The sequence below is a fragment of the Neofelis nebulosa genome, chromosome 13 (genome assembly GCF_028018385.1).
Source record: "Neofelis nebulosa isolate mNeoNeb1 chromosome 13, mNeoNeb1.pri, whole genome shotgun sequence".
Classification (NCBI taxonomy): Eukaryota; Metazoa; Chordata; class Mammalia; order Carnivora; family Felidae; genus Neofelis; species Neofelis nebulosa.
Window position 1 is genome coordinate 75,864,541 of NC_080794.1, and position 23,407 is coordinate 75,887,947.

Genomic DNA, 23,407 nt, shown 5'->3' on the forward strand with positions numbered 1-23,407 from the left:
CGAGACCTGCTGTACGGGGCAATTCACATTTTCAAGGGGCACTTACTGTGTAGAGTTAGCAAGCATTGGGGCTGCAACGATGAGCAAGGCAAGTCCTTGGAAGCAAGGGGCTCACAGACTCTTAGGGATGATGGTCCTTCAAAGTGACTTGACATTTTCCACAGATCTTCATAAAGGAGGAGTTGCCCAGCTTTTTGTGTAAAAAACCTCCAGCCCTGCTAGTCTCCCACTCACCACTCTCCGTAGCCTGGGCCACTTGCATTTTCCTCCCTCCCCCTGCCGCCATGCACATCTGATAGATCTGAGAGGCATCTGGGACAGACTGACTTATACTTTGATGTGAAGGAGTTTGAAAGAACTTGTATCTCCACCAGTATTTATAGTTGTAGCCTTTTACTTCTTGATCGTGGAATGAACATGTGAACTCCCCGCCCCGACCCCCCCCCCCCCCCCCAGTTAAAGCCACCAAACTGTCAGGAACGTCCAGAATTGAAATTTGACTTCTCACAACGTAAACTGATTAGCCAAAGGTGTGCTGGTAGATGCCAGCTTAGCAGCGAATCACACCAAGTCGGGGAGAGGGCCGTCAGCTGTTAAATTGCCACTTTTGCCAGGACGTGGTCTGCCCTTCTCAAACCTCTGTTCTGTCTGGAGAGACACAGGCCACTCACCACAGATGGCTACCGGACACTTAAAATGTGGCCAGACCAAATTGAGATGTGCTATAAATGTGTAAGACACAATTTTGAAGACAACATAAAGTATCTGTATTTTACATTGATTACACAAGATATTTGGGATCTACTGGGCTAATACTAAGCTCACCTGTTTCTTTCCACTTTTTAAATGTGGTAACTGGAACGTTTAAAATGACCTATTTGGCTTGCATTACATGTTTTTGAGACAATTCCCCTCCCCACCCCTCCTTCCGCCAAGCATTTAGACCTGCGGCCAGTTTCCCCTGCATAGGTGCTCCTGCATGGCTTATCCTGCTCTGGTGTGGCTCCGTTTTAATGTAAAACAGGCAACCAAAAACAGGTGCTCAATAAATGTTATTGGAAGGAGTTAAGTGAAAAACGGGTCCTTCTTTTCCCCACTTCTGTGAAGTTTGCAACATTTACTGACCATGGGTCCCTTTCACTAGAAGCTACAGATTTTGAGAGGGTTGGAAACCAACTGAGAACTAAAGGGCAATGCTTTAAAAAATTTGTTAAAAAGGAAAAGCGTTTAAAAAAAGGTATTAGTCTATCAGACTGACATTTACAAGAATAATGGGAAGAGGGGCATGGAAAAGAGGAAACAGGTTGATCTTCCTGGAGGTCAGTTTGACAATACACATCAAAAGCCTTAACCTGCCTATACCCAAGAGTCTAGAAATTTGCCTTCTTGTGGTTTACTCCAAGGAAGTGATTGGGCAAAAGCACAAATATCTAATTTCATGATTAACAGTTAATGTTTACAACAGCAGGTTAACTACATTGGAATATTAAGTAGTGGCTAAAAACATGTTCAAGAAGAGAAATAGAAAAGCTGGGTATGTCACAGTATGTAGGGACCGAACTAAAAAGAATGTAAATTTTTATGTAAGTGGAAGGATGCTGAAAGAACGTAACACCATAACGTTAACAGTGATTATCTCTGGATGGTGGGACAGGTGTTTTTCTGCAAGGTCCTTACTGGCATTTTCTTATTTTGCAATGAGCACACGTTGTGCAATGACACTTTATTGATGCCTTATGAAGACTGTAGATGATACAGTCATAGTCCACATCTATTGAGTGCTTACTGTGTGTAGGCATTATGCCATTTTGCTTTCTGGCATCCGAGTTTTAAAAATCAGGCACCTTCTAGACTTAATCGAGGACGCTGGCCAAAAAGGCCCGCTTATTACCTCCCAGCCGCAGTAACTGCAGACAGGTAAATGGCAACTGCCATGCCAAATAGAAGCGATGCCAAAGTCAACATCTTCGCACGAGTCTGAGCACTAAACCCTGCGGAGTCGGCAGCGGATGGCACAGCCCTGCTACACCGATCAGAGGCTGGGAGACCCGCGCAGAAGTAAGTACTTCTGTTGACTTGCCGCTCTTGGCCCACGCCGTGTTAAAAAACGCGAGAAGCGATGCGGGCCCAGGTCCCAGAAGCGCCCGATGCACCTCCCTGGGCCCGCGCCGCGCTCGCCGCCTCCCGTCGGCGAGAACTACAGGTGCCCCACGTGGCTCCCACCCAGGGCGCCCTCCCGCGGGCCTGCAGCGCCCCCTGGCCCGAGCCGAGCCCGCGGGCCCTCTCGGCAGCCTCGGCGCGCGCGTCCCGCCGTGCGCTCCCGCCGCCCTCGTCCCGGTGAGTCAGAGCCCGAGCTGTCTCCGCGCCCCGGGCCCCCGCCAGCGGCCTCGGGAGGGGAGCCGGTTACTTGTCCGCGCTCCGGGGGTGGGGACGCTCGGCCCCCAGCCGTCCCTCCCAGCGGCACGGATCCCGTGCGGTCCCGCGTGGACGCGGCCGCCGAGCGGCGTTGCGGGCTTTGTTCGGCTTTGTCTGAGCCGCACCTGAACTCGGCCGCGAGGCCCGCGCGCTTCTCGGGGAAGCCGGAGTCACCTGGCGCACCTGGACGAGCGCACCTGGCGCACGCTTCCCCCGGGCTCCCTGCAGACGGCCCGGCCCGGGGAGACCCAGCCAGCGCATCGGGACGGGGAGCGTGGCGGGCCCGGGAGTGGCCTCTCTTTTGGGACTCCGGCACGGGGTCGCAGAGCCAAGGGGGCGCGGAGCACAGGTAAGGGGACAGGGGCTAGGTGGCAGTGGGTGGAGAAGGGAACCGTGTATTAAACTCGACCTGTTGGTTGGCACAGGCACAGTCTGTTAATCTGGAGACTGCGGAAGGGGACTCGCCTTTTGAGTAAATGTTTGGGGGACGTGCCCAAGCCCCCCTCCCCGCGCCCCTCTTTTTCAGGGCCTACGCGGTGTTAAGGTGACTCCTGTGCAGTTTTCCCAGCAGCGAGAGTGCCCCGGCGAAGCCTCTGCTGGCAGAGCCCTAGCAGGGCCCGTGGCCCAGAGACTGGCCCCTGGGCGATGGGAAGGCTAGGGGATTTGTCCTTGTGACTTCTCATACTGGGATTTCTCCCCGGCCGCCCCCCCCTCCGCCCCCCTTTCCTGCATTTCTCCTTCCTGGAGCTGAGCCCTTGGCCACCTGCTGGGAGAGTAAATGGAGGGTCTCGGAAATGCACCTTTGAAACTTGCCAGGTGGCGTCGGTTTAGGAGCAGGGTGGGCACCCTGGCAAAGAAGGGGGGAGGGCACCTGGCCCCCCCTGGAACCTATGGCTCTCCAGCCAAGAGCGGCCATTGGGTGGGAGCACCTGCTGTGTGTCTGGTGTCTTGGAACTGAATAATCAGAACCTGTACAATTGGCAAATTATGAGGTTCTTTAACACACAAAAACCCCAGAACCTTTCAATGTTTTATAACTTCAGGTGTAAAAATTCAACTTCTGTTTGGCTTCCATTGTGACATTATATTAAGAAATGTGCATTTGTTGAGAAAAGAGTCAGAAAAGATCTTTCTTCTCTTTCTTCTCTTTCTTTCTCCGTCCGTCCTAGAGGTACCACTGCAATTGGCAAAGGCCTGGGGAGTTAATTTGTAAATGCTGCTGGCTTTCAGCAACCTGCAGCCATTCCCTTCTTGCTGCTGATGGGGGTGCAAGGCTCTGCGGGCTGCTCTTCACCGAGGGTGCAGCCCTTGCTGTTTGTAGAAATTCGACCCCAAATGTCTCTTGATGGTGTAAGAATTTTCCAGACTAGGTCCCCCGACAAATCCTGGGGAAGAGAGGGGGGCTCCTTTCCTTTATCACATCTGTCTGGTTGACTGAAAACCATCAGTGACATATTTCCCCTTACCTTTAGTTTTTGGTTTACCCTCCGGAGCTTGCAATAGCTGTTTCCTTCCCCTCAGTTTGCTCAGATGTCCAGGTTCTTACAGATAAGGAAACCGAGACCTAGAGAGGTGAAAGACGACCCAAGAGCGAATGGGAGAGCCCCCCAGGAACCCAGACTGCTAGGCTTTTGATGAGCTGCATAAATGGGCCAGTCATTAATTGGCAAGTGCTGACATCAGGGATAAACTGGTGAGATTACAAAGCCTTTTGTCCCATCTTGTGTGTACCTTACAGAGTCTTTTCATTGTATCCCCAACACCTGACAGGGTGCTGGGCACAGGGCAGATGCTTGAATAAATGAAATTTCATGTAATTATAACATTGGAGGGGTCAGCATCATTGTGAGGTGTTTTAGAACAGTGGTCCGCAGATTTTGTACTTTTGCCCTTCACAGATCAGTTTTTTTTTAGTTTTCATCAGAAGCAATGCAGCAAAATTATCAACTTTTAATCTCATCCCACAAGGGTTTTTTTGGTGTTGTTTTGTTTGTTTGTTTGTTTGCAAATAAAACAAAACCCTGCCATTATCCACAAGGCTAATGGTTTCAGCATCACCCCAGGCCAGCCAGCTCCCTGGACCAGTGGAATGCGCTTGGAGTCCCTTCCTTAAGTTTACCCTTTCATCATGTAAACAGCTCCGGACCGCTTCCTCTCCCACCCACAGAATTGCCTGCTGGCCTGCCCTCAATATGATTCCTGTCCTGGATCCCTCATTTCCTTTCCTGGTCCTGAGTCCCTTCTCTTCAACGGATCTCCCTGCTCTCCATTTAAGAGACGTTGCCTTCACCCAGGGCACTTTTGCATTGTGATCTCATGTGATCCCGGCATCAACCTTTTTAGGTAAATAGGCTGGGTGATGTCACCCCCATTTGTGAGGGAAGGAAATTGAAAGACTGAACTGAAGGAAGTTACTGAAAGGCTCAAGGCTCAGGCTTCCCGGCGTCTGACTGTGCTCGTTCTGTGTTACTGCACTCTTCTTGTCATGGCCCACCTGTCCTCATCAGAAGACCTGGGCTTGACTCCACACTTGTTGGAGCTCTTTGACTTTGGGTCCCAGCTTCTACAAGACCACTTTCTCATGTAGAAAAATGGAAATGATCATGTCTACCCTATGGCATTATGGGTGTTCTATGAAATTAACCTATTAAATGTAATGACAACCTTTAACGTTGTACATTTAGGGACGATCACACACGATTCCCCTGGATCTTTACAACGCTTGCCTGAGTTCGTGAAACTAAGATTCACCCCAATTGGACGAATGAATGACCCTGAGACAGGGAACGTCACCCAGGTGTTTAGAAGCAGAACTAGCATGGAATTCTGTCTCTGGGCTTCTGGTCCCATGTGCATTCTCTTATGCCACTGCTTCCTAGAGTCCAATGAACTTGGGTCCTGTACAGATTAAATGAAGGATTTTCAAATAACCATCAAAACAAACATCTCTCTTGGCTGTAAGTGTCTCTCCGCAGGTGCAGCGAGAGTGGGAAGCCTTGAGATCCATGCCCATCTGATCAGGGAATCTGTACAGCGCATTGTTCATCCCTTGGTGCTGACTTCAGCTTCTCAGACCGTCGGGTTCTAACGATCTGCGATTCTTTGAGAGGGAGTGTGACTTTCCCCCAGCAGCTTTTAAAATGGTCTCTCTGCTGTGTCAAACTAGAAGCATGTGGCCCACTTCTCTGGACCCCCTGAGCCTGACAAAATGTTGTATCAAAAGGACAAGGAAGGCGACTGCTACGGTGAAAGACAGCAAGGGCTTTCTGGCTCGACACTTTTACCTCCGGTTTTAAAGTCTTCCTGTTCAGGTGTTGCCCGTTCTTGTAAAGGGCTCAGATTTCCATCCCACTGATGGAGAGGAGGCTGCCAAGGGCTAACCTAATATTTGGGGGTGGGAAGTGCTTTTTGTGAGGAGGCAGAAGTGGTTTCCTTTTTCACCCCGAACTCATTTCATTTCCCATCCTAGAGGAGAAGGCAGGCATTGTCCTGCAAAACTGCCCTCAGCCATTGCCAGCCTGGTGCTTCTTTTCCCAAAGTAGCCTTGTTTTGGCCTTCATTTCTTCCTGCGGCATGGAAAGTGTAATCCCTGGTTTGTGCTGAGTTTTGCGGAGCCCTGCGACAAACTGCACTTACCCACTGTCCTTAGCGGTGCCAGTGCTGTGTGGAACCAGGATTTGAACACAGCAGTCAGATGGGAAGATGGGGGCGGGGGGAGGTGGTGGTGGTGAAGAGTGGATGTGTGAGAGCCCCAGGAGCCAGGAATGACGTGGGATTAGCGTGGGTAATGGAACAGAAAAAGAACAAATGACGAGTGGGGCGTTTTGCAACGGAAAAGGCTTGACGAGGCATACCTGGGTACCTGCACACGATGATCTGTTTCTGCCCCTGGGATGCAAACCACTCCTGACTGCTTTGCACAAGAATGCAGAGAGTTCTGGAAATCTTCTCACGTGTGCCGAAGGTGGGAGTTGCTGGCAGGTGGTAGCGTGTGGAAAACTGCCAAAGGGCAGGATTCAGCTGGCAGATTTTTAATTATGCCTCTCTTCCCCTACCTTACTCCCCCAGGATCAGGAAGGGGATGGGTTGAGCAGATCCCTGGGAGGCCAGAAGGGAGTCTGATCCCCTTATTAGCTGTGTAACCTGCGGCAAAAACAACTTGCCTGTGCCTCAGTTTTCTCATCTGTAAAATGGGGACAATACTCTCGGTGACTGGCTGCAAGGCTTAGGGGGAGAGAAGATACAGAAGGATGGCCCCCGGTGCCAGGCACCCAGCAAATGCTCACTGGATGAAAGCAGCTGCTGGATTTTTACTATGCAATTCATCCTTTCTTAAAAAGATTTCAGGTGTTGGGCTGTACTTAGAATTCGAATTAGCACTGCAAGCAGTTGTGATGGGGGGAGGGGGGCGGGAAACTGAACGTTTGAGATGACGGGTGGGAGACAGCAGGGTGCTGTTAATACCGCACCCGCACCCAAGCAGCGTTTATTTCGTTTATCTTGGCATAAGAAGGAATGCAGCGAGTGTAGTGAGCGCAAAGATCCTTCCGGAAGTAGGCGTAGCGGTGCTTACTGACCCAGCAGGCACGCATCTCGCCTACTGTGTGCCAGACAAGTGCAGGCGGCTGGGGCTCTGGCAGAGATGAAGCCGGAGTCCCTGTGGCCTTTGCCACCGGGCAGGTGAGACGATCACACCAGCGGGCAGTTTGAGTGCGGGCTGTGCTGCGGGCGCAGGGGAGGGAGGTGCCGCTGGGGTCCCAGAGCCAGCACCTTCTGGTCCGGACGCCTCTCAGGAGGCATTTGACTTCTTGCCTTGATTTGCAGATCGCCAACGTAAATTTTGCCCGAATGAGCAGAAGCTTGGGAGACTCTGAAAAGCATTCACCGGGGCATGCAGGGGCACGGAAGGAAGAGAGCGGGAGGAAGTTGCTTGGGTCTGTCTCCTGGCAGACCTGAGTGCCTTTCTGTGCGCGCGGGAACCTTCTGTATGTACTTCCTTCCCCCAGGTCCTCGCGGCAGCCTGGGGAGGCCGCTGGAATCCTGGTTTGGGAAAGACATCAACAGGCCTGATTCTCAGAGTCCTGCACGTGCCCAGGGTCGGAAGCCAGGACCCCGGAAAATCAGCCTGAGCCTGACTGGTTTGCATCCCAGGGGCAGCTCTGCCCTGGCCCTGGTCCGCGTGGCCCGGCCTGGCTCCCAGGTGGCAGGCGAGAACCTGCCCTTAGTCTGTCGTCGGGAGTGAGAGGAAAGGAAGGCCTGTCTTGTTGGCAGGTGCCAGGCTGGAAGCCAGCGGGGATGGCCTTGGCCGCGCTGGCCTGCACCCTCTCTGTCCGTCTCCCCCTCCCCCGTGTGTCCGGGAAGGTTCTGACCCTCTCGCTCTTGTAAGATTCGCTCTCCGCTGGCCGCTTGGATTAGGTGCAGACGTGAGCCTCACGGTCATCTGAGGCACAAAGACTCTCAGCTGGTTGGGACATTTGATTCCCTTTGTTCCAGACGTGTTTGAAATCCAAGGAGCTGAATATTCAGTAGAGTAAGGTCTGACCATCACGGGTCCGTGACAGAGAGATTTAAAACCAAAAGACACCTTAGCAGCATCTGGTCCAGCCTCTTTGTTTTGTAGATGAGGGACCATGGCATCGGATGAGAAGTGGGGCTCCTGGACTCCGGTGCGGGCTGTGGGCCACCAGGGAGCAGGTGTAGCCCCTACCTGTCCTAGTCACCCGCCTCTATGCCATCTCAGCTTGAGCGGTGGCTCGAGGGCCCTGACTCACCTCCACTTCAGAAGCAGCCTGGTTAGATGCAAGCATCTAACTGGATTAGGGGCCAGAGACCCGAACTGTGCGACTGTCTGGGACCCCCCCACCCCCGCTTCTGAGCTTCTGTGACCCCTTCCTTCATCTCTTAGGTGTGTCCGGCTCATTCACTGAGTTTCCCCTTTCCCAAGTTGTGTCCCTCTTGTTCCCTGGAGTCTGCTCTCCAAGAGTAGGAACGCAGACCTGAGCCATAAGTGCTGTCCCCTGAAGCAGTCCCCGCTGTTTGTTCAAATTCCCTACAGTTCCAAGTAAGGTCCGGCAGTAGCACCTATAGGAACATGAGTTGGGTTATATTTAAACTTAAATATGAAAAATTATCTTTCTTGGGGAGCTTCAGTTTTCAAGGCAGCCCTTGCTCTCGGCCCGCTCAAACTCCTCTGACAGTCAAGTCAAGTTGTTTTGTTGCCGCAGCTGGGAGATGTGTCTTTTTCTTTTTTTTAATGTTTATTTTGGAGAGAGTGTGGGCAGGGGAGGGGCGGAGAGTGAGGGAGACACAGAATCCGAAGCAGGCTCCAGGCCCTGAGCTGTCAGCACAGAGCCCAGCGCGGGGCTCGAACTCACGAGCCACGAGATCGTCACCTGAGCCAAAACCAAGAGTCAGATGCTTAACCGACTAAGCGTCCCAAGGGGATGTGTTTGTAATGCCCCAGTAGAGACAGTGGAGTGTGTCTGACAGGAGAATTCATTGTCACGTGCGTTAAGTTACGGGCATGTTGGTGAGCAGCTAAACATAACCAGGAAGCTTCCGCCATGCGTTTTGGAGAACTGACATCTGCCAGTGGAGATGTGGATGTCCGAGGACCCAAGATACATACACAAAAACTTGGCGCTCCTGCCTTGTTATCCACGTTCTTAGACGCAGGAGAGCGTGTTTGCCCAAGAGGTCACAGGGACGTTCTGAGTTGGGTGCACCAGGTGGAAATGAGTTTCTCTACCCTCGGCTGCACCCCTGCGTACCACACACGGTGACCGGCCACCTCTCCCTCCGCTCTCTTCTCTAGAACCCGGGGGGACCCTGCCGTGCTTCCCTTCCTGTATCTCTGCGTGGGATTTTCTCTTTGGAATGGTCTCCTGAGTGAGAGTCCAGCATTGTTTGTTTAACAGGAGGAAACTTCGGGAAGGCCTACGTGTGGCCCCACTCTTTCATGTCTTCTTTTTAAATAGGCAGGTTTGATGCGGAGAAACCGTAGGGTGAGACCTTGGTTGTATTGGATCCCAAAAGGCAAGAAAACAGAATTTCTGGAGCTTATTCTTCAGATATTCTTAGATTTTTGCCCGCTAAATTATACTGGGGGTGGAGGGGAGTCTACATTTCATTCTGTATGATCCCTTTCAGTACAGTGGCTAAAATGTAAGACTGTGTAGATTTTACATCATATCTTTGTGGTTGAAAAGGATAAGGATCCATTTCTTGGGCCCCACAGCTAAAATCAGAAGTCTACCTCATGTATGTGCTTTTAAAGCAGCGGAGTTATAGTCTATCGTTCTTATTAAAAGCTCTCACTTTCCACCCTTTCCTCCCTTAAAGATCGTTGTCAAGCCCCATGGAACCGAGTGTTACCTGTACTCTAAGCATTATTAGGCATTTTTTGAAAAATCCTTTTGTGACTTCTTCAGCCATGTTACTTTTTATGGAGTAGGAAGTGTAGACATTGTGATCTTGCTAGAAGGCTTCAGAACATTAGGACGTTGGAAATCCTATCTTGAGTCTCTGAGTCTAACTCGTCATAAGAAATGGGGGCAATGAGGGGCGCCTGGGTGGCGCAGTCGGTTAAGCGTCCGACTTCAGCCAGGTCACGATGTCGCGGTCCGAGCCCCGCGTCAGGCTCTGGGCTGATGGCTCGGAGCCTGGAGCCTGTTTCCGATTCTGTGTCTCCCTCTCTCTCTGCCCCTCCCCCGTTCATGCTCTGTCTCTCTCTGTCCCAAAAATAAATTAAAAAAAAAAAAAAAAAAAAAAACGTTGAAAAAAAGAAATGGGGGCAATGAGATGGAGGGGACTTTACTCAAGGTCACGTGGCGGGACAGGGGCCAGGCCAAGCTGGGACCCGGGACTCTTATCCGTGGGGACAGCATGCCTTCCCGGAGTCTGGGAAGGAGTTGGTGGGGGGGGGGGGGTTGGGGGCAGGCGTCTGGGGAAGATGCTAGCCTGTCCTTTGAAAGCAAAGTCATTGGAGTAGTCTCGCGTGACTTTTGAGGGAGTTTGGGTCTTTTTTTTGATGAATACAGTCACCGTGGCGAGGAAGAGCCTCAAGGTCATAGTTGTACCTGGAAAAGACTGAGCAGCTGTCGTCCTGTTTCAGGATGACTTGGGGGGTGCACAGAGCTAATTGCTGATACCTTTTTCTTACCCTGCCCCATAGTTACATCAACATGCCTTCCTTCCCGTTGCTGGAGGCCATCTTCATTTTCCTGCTTTCTGGAGGTAAGCTTTTTGGTCAGGGGTGAGGTGTGGAGGGGTTTGATTTGCCTCGTATCCTGTCAATTTTAACTTCAGGAGGTCTCTCGAAGACAACTGAATCTGTCCACTCCACGGCCACCTGCCTAGCATGAGCCCTATCATCTTGTGCTTGGACCACTGTTCTAACCAAAGCAGCCCAGCCTCTGTGCGGTCACCCCGGGTCCCCCTGGTTCTGCTCCAGCCGATGCAAATCTGACTGCCTGGACCCCTCTCCACTCCTCCCCGCCTTCTCTCTGCCCAAAATTAAACAAACAAACAACTTTTTAAAAATTTATTTATTTTTGAGTGAGAGAGAGAGAGACAGAGCATGAGCAGGGGAGGGGCAGAGAGAGAGAGAGGGAGACACAGAATCTGAAGCAGGCTTCAGGCTCTGAGCTGCCAGCACAGAGCCTGACGTGGGGCTTGGACTCATGAACCGCGAGATCAAAGTCGGATGCTCAAGCGACTGAGCCACCCAGGTACCCCAGTCTGCCTAAAATTTCTCAGTGATACCCGTTGCTCTTCAGCTTGATCTGACCGCATGCCACTTCCAGTCCCCTCTTGGACCCTCTCCCTCCTCGCCACAGCCCTTCCAATCCTGCCCAGCACCCTTGCTCCCTCCCTGCCTACGCGTGCTCAGTGATGGTGGCCCCTCTGGCTAGATCACCCCCTCACCGAGCACTGCCACCCTGGCAAACTCCTACTCGTCTTTCAGCACCCGGCACAATTCCTCCGGGGCCCCCAGATCCGGTCTGTTCCCCCTGGAAAACCTGTAGCCGTGGGTATGTCTGCTCTGAAGCATGTAACCCCGAGACGAGTTTACTTCCGGGTGAATTTTTAAAACCTTAGAGCCCGCCTGCTGTACCAGAGATCTGCTCCATCAGAGAGAGGTTCATGCGTGTTGTTTATTTACCACTGTGTCATCTGGATATCCAGCACCGGGCTTGGCACATACAGGTGCCCCAGAAGTGGATTCAGGAGTGAATAACGGAGCAAATCAACTTTATTTTTATTGTCAGAACGTCTTACTTGTCCTTCAAGTAAGGACAAATGGGCAGAGTGTCCAGCCATCCGAGTCTAGCTCGGGATCCCCTCGTGGCCTCTGAGATTCTGTCTGGCAGTCTCCCCCCATGCCTGTGTTTTGGGGTGTGTGTTGATTGCTGGCACGAGCCACCTGTTGGCCCGGAGTCTGGGGAGGTAAGAGAGGCTGGAAGAAGGCGGGTGGTTGCTCGGCTCCCCCAGCCCCCCTTCTCCAAGCCACGTGGGTTTTCGGTATAACTAGTGGCTTCAGGGTCGAGGGGCTGGGCAGCAATGAGATGCGTTTGGGTTCAGGGCGGGAATGAGGTCCGTGGAGGCTCAGGGTCCAGCTTCGGCTCTAGCTCATTGCAGAGCTGCGCTTCCTGTGGCCCTGTGCAGTTGATAGAGAACTCGATCTGACCTTCCCCAGGTTGTACAGACGAGGTGGGGGAGGCCCCAAGATCCTCGTGACTTGTCCGGGGTCACACAGCCGTTGCCCAGGGACAAACGCCCGTCTCTTGACTCCTGGGCCGGCCACACCGCTCTGGGCTCCTCTGGGGGAGCGGAACGCACAGGAATCATCTCTGTAAGCCTCGGCTGTCTTATCTGAAAGGTGAAGGGGTTTGACGGGACCAGTGATTCTCAATCCTGCCCGCTCCTTGGCTGGAGATTAAAGTTCTGGAGCCTGGGCGGGTGGCCGGCAGAGGCCGGGCCGCTTTGGTCCGAACGGGAAGCCACAGTCACACATTCGTCGGCTCCCTGTTCCAGGGGGAGACTCTGCACAGAGCCCCGAGGTGACTTCCCTGGGGAGCAATGGGGAGGCCACCCGAGGCACGAGGAGGGCTCACTTGATGCCTGGCACCTGCCGTGACAGCTGAGCACACGGTACAGAAAGACACATTGGCTGAGTGACATCTGTAGTGACTAGTGTCTGGTCGCAGGGCTCTTCCTCCTTCCCCTCAGCGGGAGGCTGCTGGCCTGTCTCCAGCTGGAGAATTTGCTGGTGAGACTTTTACAAAGGAACAGTATTTTTCGGTTTTTTGTAGGGCCTTGGAGGTTCCTTGGCTCCCGGGCCCTTGGCAGTAATTCATAGACTTACTCGGGAAACCTTAGTGTGAACCCACCGTGTGCAGAGAGCCGGGCTAGGCTTTGTGGAGGACGGATGGGAAAGTTCCCGCCCTCGGGGAGAGGGGGGGGGCTTCCAGGGGAGCTGGGCCGATGGGAGCAACACTGCGTTATGAGGAAGGGGGCAGTGAGTTGGCAAGATTTTGGCGAGAGCTCTGTCAACAAGACTATCTTTGTAGTTTGTCTTGTTTCCGCTCCTGGTGGCAAAACTGCCGTGATGGGGTGTCCCAGACCTCATCAGAGGTACTTGCGTGACGGCTCTTGACTGCAGAGGAACTGCTAGTCCAGCATTCTGGCCCAGAACCAGCCTCCTTGTGAGTAGAGATTGAGGGACGGGCGTGTCAGGTGAGCAGAGACCGTCCGCTGGAAGGTTAGGTGGGGAGAGCTAGGAACTATGTTAGAGAGAGAGAAAATCCCAAGCAGGCTCCATGCTGTCAGCGCACAGCCCAACATGGGGCTCGAACTCCCATACCGTGAGGTCATGACCTGAGCCGAAATCAAGAGTTGGACATTTATTTAACCGACTGAGCCACCCAGGTGCCCCAAAGTTTGTTTTAAATTGCTATTGATTGCGGGGCGCCTGGGTGGCGCCGTCGGTTAAGCGTCCGACTTCAGCCAGGTCACGATCTCGCGGTCCGTGAGTTCGAGCCCCGCGTCAGGCTCTGGGCTGATGGCTCGGAGCCTGGAGCCTGTTTCCGATTCTGTGTCTCCCTCTCTCTCTGCCCCTCCCCCGTTCATGCTCTGTCTCTCTCTGTCCCAAAAATAAATTAAAAAAATAAAAAAATAAAAAAATAAATAAATTGCTATTGATTGCTTATATGTCATCATTCCAATTTTACTAGATATCGTATAAAAGAACGAAAGATGTATTCATGAACTTCCTACCCCAAAACTTCTTGGCTCTTTTTCATGTGAATTGCATTGAACAAATTTATCAGAGTTTACTCCCAGCCCTGTCCCTATGGATATCTGTTCTCTCCAGCCTTCCTCTCCATCACAACCATGAAAGGAGAGCCTTGATCTACCTTTTCCCTTGTCTAAAAGTGGTTTTCCTTTGGATCCCTTCCCAGGTGCGATACCATAGGGGCAAAGGCTGTAAGCAGCTTGACGACTCTTCATTCATTTGGCCGAATTGTTTTCTAAAAGGGTTGGACCAGTTTCCAGGGCCACCCCTGGAAGAGTTTTTCCTGATTGGGTCTTTCCCCAGTTACATTTAAATTTGGAGGCTGATCATTTAAATTTCACCGTTAAACGGGTATCTCATTATTTGGGTTAAAACATTTCGTCACCGGTTTAAACATTTTCCCTTGTGCTTCTCCACGAATTGTATTTCTTCTATGAATTGTATGTTTATATCCAGGGTTGATTTTTATGGCAAGGTGTTGTGCCCCAGAGGGGCACCCAGTTATTATACCTAACCAAAGGGCAAAGCTCATGAGAGTCACAGGCTCTCTGTATCCCCCTCTATGTACACTTTTAATTTTTGTCTTCGGGATACTCAAATTTAAATACAAGGGTTCCTGATTGGAGTATTTGGAGGGGTTTCTTTATGTTGTCCCTCTGGTAATTTTTTTGAGATACAACACCATTGAATTCCTCCACCTTCCAGTTTTCTCTCTTATTACCTCTCATTTCTGGTCACATATGTGGACTCTAAGACTGCTCCCTGTAATGGCTCTTTCTGGTGGCTTCTTTCCTAGTACGCCCATCTCATCCTCTTCAGGAAGTCCACGTAAGCAGGGAGACCATTGGGAAGATTTCAGCCGCCAGCAAAAGTAAGCCTTTGTGTCATTTGACCCTCCAGGCCCCCCATTTCATCCTCTGTGTGATGGACCCAAGGGAACCTATGTTATTCTAGAACGTTCCTGTCCCATTCCCGTCTTCTTTTCACGCTGTAGCCAGGGCCATTTTCCCCAAACGGGCCTGAGCAGGTCTCCCACGGGGGTGAACACCCTTGGTTAATCCTTGTTGCTGAATTCCTTGGTCTTGCCTGGAAGTCCCGCGTGACCACCATCCCCCCAGCAACCTCACCTCCCGCCATGTTCCTTCCTCTTCCGCCCTTGCCAGCGTTCGCTCCACGTGCTCACGCCCCACCAGCCCACTCCCAGAGGCCCTGAATGCCCCTTCCCTCCCTCTCTGGTGAAGTCCCCCGCAGTCGCCGCCTTCTGGGTGGCGCCTTCTCGCCGGTGCTTCTCTGACCTCCACTGTCCTGCATCCTCGAGCTGAGGTGGAGGGATGCGGCCTCTGCAAGCTAGACAGCCTGCGTTTGCTTCCCAGCCCCCTCACTTGCTGGCACTTTGGCCTTCGGGAAGTTACTGAATCGTCCTGTGCCTTTCTCTCCTCATCTCTCCACTGGGAGTAAAAACCGCGCATCTGTTTAGGGGTGGGGTGTGGAGCTAGGGAGCTGAGAGCTAGAGGCTACGGGGTTTCTTTTTTGAGGTGATGGAAAAGGTGCTAAATTCGACTGTGGCAACGATGGGACGTATCTGTGAATATACTAGAAGCCACTGGATTATAAACTTTCAGCGGGTGAATTGAATGGTTTGTGAATAGTGCCTCAGTTAAACTGTTAAATAAAAAAAAAATAGCAGTCTATCTTAGGGTGGTTATAAGAATTAAATAAGTTAGCACATGTGAAGCGTTGAAGGCAGTGGATGGATGGTGTACAGGAAAGACACAGTCAGTGCTGTTCTCACTTGAACTCTGGGGTAATGTGACCTCATGTGCCAGGGTCTGAACTAGGTTGTGGCCCCCGAGGGCTGGGGCCAAGGCTCTTCAGTATCCCTCGCTGGCCCAGCGGGCCCTCCCCTCCTATGGCTCAGTTAGTGTTGTTGAATTAGACATTCCCAGTTATTACGAAGACTGTGGGCTTCGTGCTGGTGGGCGAGGCCTGGGCGGGGGAGCAGACTTCCTGCTCCAGAGGAGGGCTGCCTCTGGCCGGGACCTTCTCCTGCGTCGTTTCTGCCCAGGTGCTGAGAGGAGCAGCCCGATCCACCCCAAGGTTGTTTCTGCCTCTGCTCTGGTTCAGGAGGGAGACCCTCTTGGGACCAGATGGCGGGGAAGCTGGTTGTCACACATCATGTCCCCCTCTCCCCCCTAGTGATACGGTGCTCAGCTGCTGTGGACGTCCTGTTTCTGATAGACGGCTCCTACAGTGTCGGGAAGGGGAGCTTTGAAAGGTCCAAACACTTTGCCGTCACGGTCTGCGACGCTCTGGACATCGGTCCTGAGAGGGTGAGTGCAGGTCTCGTCATCTCTGTATTTCGGCATCTTTGGTGGCAAGTGACCGAGATCCAGTTCTAAGCAGAAGGGCACATGTACCCGCTAGTGGAACAGGAAGACCAAGGCGGGGGGGGGGGGGGGGGTCTTCTGGTTCTAGGCATGGTAGAATTTTGAATTTTGTGTTCCTTGGTTGGCTTCCTTCCCAAGCAAGCTTTCCTTATATGGTGGACTCGCCCTACCTTGTCCTTCAAGATAGGGAACCCAGTAAAAAGAAGGTGGTTTTCTTTCCCTGGACACCTGGCGGCATGGCTCCCATCGGGCAGGCGTGGATCACGTAACAATCCCTCGACCAATCCCAGTAGTCAGAGGGGAGAGATTCTCTGGCCCCCTGTGAGTCACGTGCCGATTCGCCTTGTTGGCTTCCCACTCGCAAGAGAGGTGTCTGTAGAACAGTGGGAAAGGGACAGCGTGCTGGCAGACAAAAGCTATGCCTCAGAAGACGAGCGTCTCAATAGGAAGTGCAGTACCCTCTCTGTTCATTTGTGAGGAACTACTCCTGCCTGAGTGAATCCAGCCAGTTTCTTCATTCCTTGTCCTCCCTGGCTCTGGAGAGCAGCTCTGAAATAGCAGCAGGGTGCACTGGCCATGGCTCTTGCTGCTAAAAGGGGCATCTTGGGACAACCCGACAGAGAAATGGGCAACCAACACAGACAGTCCTTAGGCATAGGAAAAGGCGCCCCGCCTTACTCACGGTAACAGCAAATGTCCTGCTGAAATACCATTTTCACTTACTGGCTTAGCAAAAATGCGGTTCGGTGACATGCCCCATTGGCAGATCCGTAGAAACGGGTGCGCGCACTGATGGTGGGAGCGTAACCCGGTGCAGCCTCTCGGAAGGGCATCTGACAGCATCTGTCGGAATGACAACGGCCTGGACCCTTTGACCCAGGAATTCTACTCCATGAGATTTATTCCACAGATACTCCCACAAATGCGAAGTAATGCACACACACAGCGATTCCCTGCAGTGTTATTTACATTCGTAAAAGATTTCAGGTAATCCACATACCCATTCACAGGGGACGGGTAAATCCAATATGGCGCATTCCTAAAGGACACACTGGGCAGCTGCAGAAAGTGAATGGGGAAGGTGTCTTAGACGGAAGGGCACCAAAACAGACGAGAGTAAAAAGTAAGGTGCGAATGGTATGTGTAGCGTGTTACTTTTTATGAAAAATAAAGGGAGGTAAATAGAGTAGGTTTGTACTTGGAGAGATTTGTAAAGAGGCTGAGGGCAGTGGTTTGCCGTTGAGGGGGAGGGTAGGAACTGAACCGATGGGGTGCCTCCACGGGGAGACTCATCGATACAGATTTTTTTTTTAGTGCATGATGGATTTTGAACCATGGGAACCTACTCAAAAATCAAAATTTAACAACGGCATTTTGGTCTGAAAAGCGATACTTAACTTGAACTAGAGACTACTTACAAACAGGTTACAGAAGGAAGTGGTTTTCCAAGATGACATTCCTGGGTTAATCCTAGAAAAACCTCTAGGATTTAAGAGCAAAAGTGGCTTTTAATGAAAGCCAGATTTTCTCCAGAATGGCAGGTACTTTTGAGAGGGGGAGCACGTTGTCCTGGACCACAGGCAGCCTTGCAGGGCCGTCTGAAGACACCGTGACAGACACCATTCCATCCGGGCACGAGCAGTCCAGAAGTTGCAACCACCGGGTCAACCCATCGCGGGTCCTCCGAGGGCCAGGACCGCGGGCTGCTGAGTCTCCGCTCTCCTCCACACAGGGCCCTGCTTTTCAAAGGAAGGGATTCCCCATGACGTTTCATTAGTTATTCGTGGAGGGAGAACCGTAAACATCGAACCCTTGTTGACGTTGGCACTGATGTAGAGTGTCCAAACTTTCTCATAGCAAGACTCGCTGAGCTGAGGGGTTGGGGGGGGGGGTCTGTTTCAGCGAGCAAGGGGGCATCAGGACCTCAAGCCGCTCAGACTTGTTGGAATGGTGCCACCGGGGATTGGCATGAAGGGCCATTTCAGGTGGCTCTGTCTGGTTTGTGCTTCAGGTTTTGTGCTTTGGCTGCTGCATTTCTGTGACTCCTCGTATCTCTGCGCTCGGGGGATTTGATTTGCACCTTATTCTACTTTTCTGCAACTTAAGTTTTCTTTCTTTTTTTTTTTTAATGTTTGTTTATTTTTGAGATGGAGAGAGACAGAGCATGAGCAGGGGAGGGTCAGAGAGAGAGGGAGACACAGAATCTGAAGCAGACTCCAGGCTCTGAGCTGTCCGCACAGAGCCCGACGCGGGGCTCGAACTCACGGACCGTGAGATCGTGACCTAAGCCAAAGTCGGACGCTTAACCGACTGAGCCACCCAGGCGCCCCTGCAACTTAAGTTTTCAAGTTGCTATAAATTAAGTTGCTTTCTGTGCGCGCTCTGTGGGGTGAGGTGGATTGAAAGTGTCTGAAGTCTTTCTCCCGACAATTAGAAGCTGAGAAGTTCACTTCCTGGCTCTGATACAGTGATTGCAGCAGGGTGATTACAGTGCGGTGAGAAATGTGGGCAGGCTTGCTTCGGAGCACACAGTAAACCGAAGATAAAAGGCAACTCCTTTGCTCCCAAACCGCCAATTAAATTAAATGCCTTAACCACTGACTCAAGCTGTTTCCATCTTGTTTTGTTTTGAAGTTATGTCCTTCCTGTTTAATTCAAGCAAATACGCTCAGCTGTTGGTCTCAAGGGAATTGTTGTTTTTTAAGTAACCCTTTCGCAGCGTTCAAGGAGAACACATTCAATGCCTAGTGTCCCTCCTGCTCACATGTTTTCCATCTGCCCGGTTTTCCCACCTGTTTTCTCGAGCACCCTTCCAGAATCCCCTCACGCAAACACAAGCGGTATGAAGCCTACCATGCATGTGGTATACGCTGTTCTATCCCTTGCCTTTTTTCTTCATATTGTCTTGGAAGTCTTTTTGTATCTAGGTAGATAGGTAATATAGGTGTTAATACAGGTATATATTATATTTTATGGCTTATTAATGTTCCATTGTGAGGATATACTGAGGTTTAATTAACCAATCCCCTATTGATGGACATTTGATATTACAAACATACCGGGCCACCTGGGTGGCTCAGTCGGTTGAGCGTCCGACTTCGGCTCGGGTCGTGATTTCATGGTTCGTGGGTTCGAGCCCTGCGTCTGTGCTGACACCGCAGAGCCTGGAGCCTGCTGTGGATTCTATGTCTCCCTCTCTGTCTGCTCCTCCCCTGCTCATGCTGTCTCTCTGTCTTTCAAAAAAAAAAAAAAATAAATGTTAAAAAAATACATATATATATGTATACTGTTATATATATATACATATACTGTTATATACATACATGTATATTGTTATATATGTATGTATACTGTGAGCTTGTAAATACATCATTTCACATATGTGGAAGTATGTCTGTAGGCTATATTCCCAGGAGCCCTATGCAACTGTATTTTCACTAAATATTGAGAAATTGGTCTCCATAGGTGCTGTAGCATCTATATTCTTACCAGCGGTGGTGTTTGAGAACTTGGTAGTTTCCCTTGCAAACATTGTATTTAGATTTCTGCTACATTTCAGTGTGGTACAGTGAAGCATCTTTTCTCAAAGAGCCCTTTGTGTTTCCTGTGTGATATCTGTTCATACCCTTTGCCAGTTTTTCTGTTGTATATGTTGGTCTTTTATGCATCAGTTCCTAGATCAGTTCCCTACATATTGGGAAAACTAACCTCGTGCCTCTGACTTGAGTTGCAAACAACTTTTCCGTTGGTCTGCATTTTTTTTTATTGCATTGTGGTATGTTTTGCCCTGTAGAAGTTTTCTTTATGTGGCCAGATTTATCACCCTTTTCCTTTATGGCTTCTGGGTTTCAAGGCCAAGTAAGGTTGTTTTCTACTTGGAAGTTATGAAGAAATTCTTTCCAGTTTTCTTCTAGAACTTCCACGGTTACATTTTTTTCACGTGTAAATCTTGAATCCATTTGTGATTGATCCTTTTCTCATTTGTAGGTGGCTGTTCAGTGATCTCAGTGTCACTTACTAGACCAGCTTTTCCCCACTAGCTGGAGGTGCCACCTTGATCACACGCTGACCTCAAGGGAGATTTCGAAAGGGTTGTTCCTCAGAATCTCAAGCTTCTCTTCTGCCCCATTTTCCAGGGTCCCTCTCCCACACATGCCCACCCAAGACCCAAATCTCTTCCTACTGAAGATGCTCATCCTCAGAACCTCCTGTTGAAGGAAAGTCCATTGGGCTCTGGTCACCGGGAGCAGGTGCCACTGGGCTGGTGGGGCCGAGCCCTTTGATGGTCTCCAAAGCACGAAGCCTGTTAAGGGATCAGCGGTGCAGGAATTCAAGTAGTGGGTAAAAGAGCGGTCTCATCGCTTCAATATGAATCACATGGCCTATTTGCAATCTTGGCCGGAATTGGGGTTAGTTGATAGTGACTGGGAATGCAGGTTTGGAGAGCCAGTGATTATGTACAGGGCTTGGGCTTTCACGAGGAAACCCAAATGTTTATAGCCTTTTCTGCTCGAGACAAGCTAGGGTCCAAAGGGCCCGGAAAGTGACTTGATTCAGTTTCCCTTCTCCAGTTTTGCAAGGCGTTGGGTCTTCTCACGTGGCCTCTGAATGCGGATGATGCAGCATCTGTTTGGAATCACCCGCGGCCCCGACCCCTTCCGCCGTGGGGGAACGTCATCTCAGGTTAAGATGCCGATTGTCCCCCCAGTGTGACCCTGGTGTGGAGAGCCGGCCTTCCCCGCGCTTGGCAAGAGCAGGCCCGGGAAGGACTGACCCGCGCCACCCAAGGATGCGCGGGTGGTGGCTGTGGTTGGGGGTGAGCCGCCCGTGCAGGCGGCCGTGCTTGCCTTCCGCGGCTCCCCTGCTCTCGCCGGCAGCCTTCTGCTCAAGGTCCGTGCTGGCTGCTGAGGAGGCCGCCAGTGCCGCTGAGGCTTAGTGAGGGTCGTGGGCACGAAGTGCAGTGGCCCCGCTCTCTTTTTCACTAGCCCCGGGCCGGATCTGTGTCTCTCTACGTTTTTGTTCCTCCAGCAGGGGTGTGAGTATGGATGGCTCCTCGCTCATGAAATAACACGAGGGATTGTTTAAAACGGTACCTGGGAGGCCGTTGGAACTGTGACCAGAGACCCTACCCTCAAGGTGCTCGCAGCCCAGCCGGGAGGGCTGGCCAGGATGTGGGGCGAGAAGGTGCTGTTGGTGGTTGTCAGTGCCGCGCACAGGCGCTTGGTTTTCTCCAGGCCCTCCTCCTGGTCTTCGGGCCTTTCTCTGAGGGACGCTGGAGGGAGCCCCGGCTCTGGTATTTGTTGCGTGGGCAGGAGGCAGGGTCGTTAACCTTTCTCGTCCCTTCGTTTCCCTTAGGAATGTTTGTGACTTGACCTCGCTCTCAGCACCCTCCCCCCGGGCCCTCTGTCTCCTACTGCAGGTCAGAGTGGGAGCACTGCAGTTCGGTTCCGTCCCTCGTCTGGAATTCCCCTTGGATTCGTTTTCGTCCCCACAGGAAGTGAAGGCAAACATGAAGAGCGTGGTTTTCAAGTACGTATGATCCGACACCGCCGTGCTTCGGATGGAGCCGGCTGCTCTCAAGATCGCTCCCTTGAAGGGCGTGATTGGCCCGAGAGAGGGCTGCGGTCTGGCTTCCGGAACCCCAGCTGTGTCCGGTGGGTAGTGAGAATTCCCTTCTTCTCAAGACCGCTCCTCCTGTTACATAACCGCGTCTCCAGTGGGCGCTCACGCCGACTTACGGTATCTTTGCCGCTGTAGCGTGGAGTTGTCCGTTACCTGGGACGGAGAGGCCTAGTGAAGGTTGAGGTGGCTCAGGAGCGTGAGGGGTGGGGGTGGGGGGCGGGGGAAGAACCCTGGGTCTTTCTCCCAGTTCTGTCCCTGCAGCCGGGATGGCTCCCCACACGTCTCGGAGCCTCGTTTTTGTCTTCTAGAAAGAGTAAGTGTCCCCCAGTTACTAAGAATGCTTTAGAAAGGATGAACAGCTGTTTGTGTGCTCATATACACCCTATAAATGTACGTGGTAGGGTCACAGCTTTACATCACGAGTCAGCTGACGTGTGTGTATACGCATATAGGTATATGTAAATACACACGTATACTGTGTATCAGTATTTTTTTTTTCAACGTTTTTTATTTATTTTTGGGACAGAGAGAGACAGAGCATGAACGGGGGAGGGGCAGAGAGAGAGGGAGACACAGAATCGGAAACAGGCTCCAGGCTCCGAGCCATCGGCCCAGAGCCTGACGCGGGGCTCGAACTCACGGACTGCGAGATCATGACCTGGCTGAAGTCGGACGCTTAACCGACTGCGCCACCCAGGCGCCCCTGTGTATCAGTATTTTAAACGTCCGTGTATTGTATACACACGTGCATCTGTATACGTGTGTTATATACACGTGCAAGTGCACGCACCCACACGTGTACAAACACAGAAGAGCACCTTTACTTGCCACTTGCCACTCTGCTCTCTGTTGTCCGCTGCCCCTTGAGCGGGTGTCCACTGAAGTCCTGCCGGCGTCCTTGGTCCCAGCCGCTGACAGCCACCAACTCCGGTTGCCAGGGAGGGCCCCGGACTCTGCAGTCTTTCCCAGTCACAGGCCTCCGTGCCTCCAGTGCCCTCCAGGAGCCCGTGTCCCGCGCGCTGGGCACAGCAGGACCTCTGGGGGCCCTACGGCCCCCAGGCACCCTCGGTGACTTCTCCTCAGGCTGTTTGTCCCGGTCCAGGGATACCCCGACCAGAATGAGAGGCAAGTCAGGTACAAGAAGGCACAGAGGGAAGCCGAGCACCTTGAAGTGTTTGTTAAACACGACGGTAGTGTGCGCTGGCCTTGCCTCGTTCCCTCGGACCATCCACCCTTGAGGCCTCCGAGAATGGTTTCCTAGAGAGGACAGTCGCAGCCTCTCACTCCCGTGTCTGCGGCCCAGACGCCCAGAGCAGCACTTGTCAAAGTGAGCTCTTTGGTCAGAAGGCCTGGGTCGGAGTTGCCTGTAAGGAGTGTGTCGTCAATGCTGGTGCCTCAGTTCCCTCCCAGACCTGCTGAATCCCTCTGTGGGGTTAGGGCACGTAGATACTGTGATGATGATGATTGTTTTGTTTTGTTTTTATTTTTTAAATTTATTTTGAGAGAGAGTGAGCACGAGCAGGGGAGGAATATATATATACGTGTTATATATATATATATATGTATATATATACACGTGTTATATATACATGTGTATATATACATGTTATATATATGTATATACATACATATACATACATATATATACACATCTATATATGTATACATGTGTATGTATATATATGTG

At 51.6% G+C, this 23,407-nt stretch overlaps 1 protein-coding gene across 2 annotated transcripts in view; it reads left to right on the forward strand.

Annotated features, from left to right (window-relative positions):
* Positions 1-2,292: 2,292 nt before the first annotated feature.
* VWA2 (von Willebrand factor A domain containing 2) overlaps positions 2,293-23,407 on the forward strand; it is a 45,303-nt gene continuing 24,188 nt past the window's right edge. The window contains exons 1-5 of one of the 2 annotated variants that reach the window (XM_058697855.1): positions 2,293-2,764; positions 10,589-10,650; positions 14,508-14,582; positions 15,908-16,041; positions 21,518-21,627. In XM_058697855.1, the coding sequence (XP_058553838.1) occupies positions 10,599-10,650; positions 14,508-14,582; positions 15,908-16,041; positions 21,518-21,627 (371 nt within the window). In that variant the 5' untranslated portion in view covers positions 2,293-2,764; positions 10,589-10,598. Of the gene's footprint in view, positions 2,765-10,588; positions 10,651-14,507; positions 14,583-15,907; positions 16,042-21,517; positions 21,628-23,407 lie in introns of those variants that run through there. The other variant, XM_058697856.1, reaches the window with a different exon arrangement.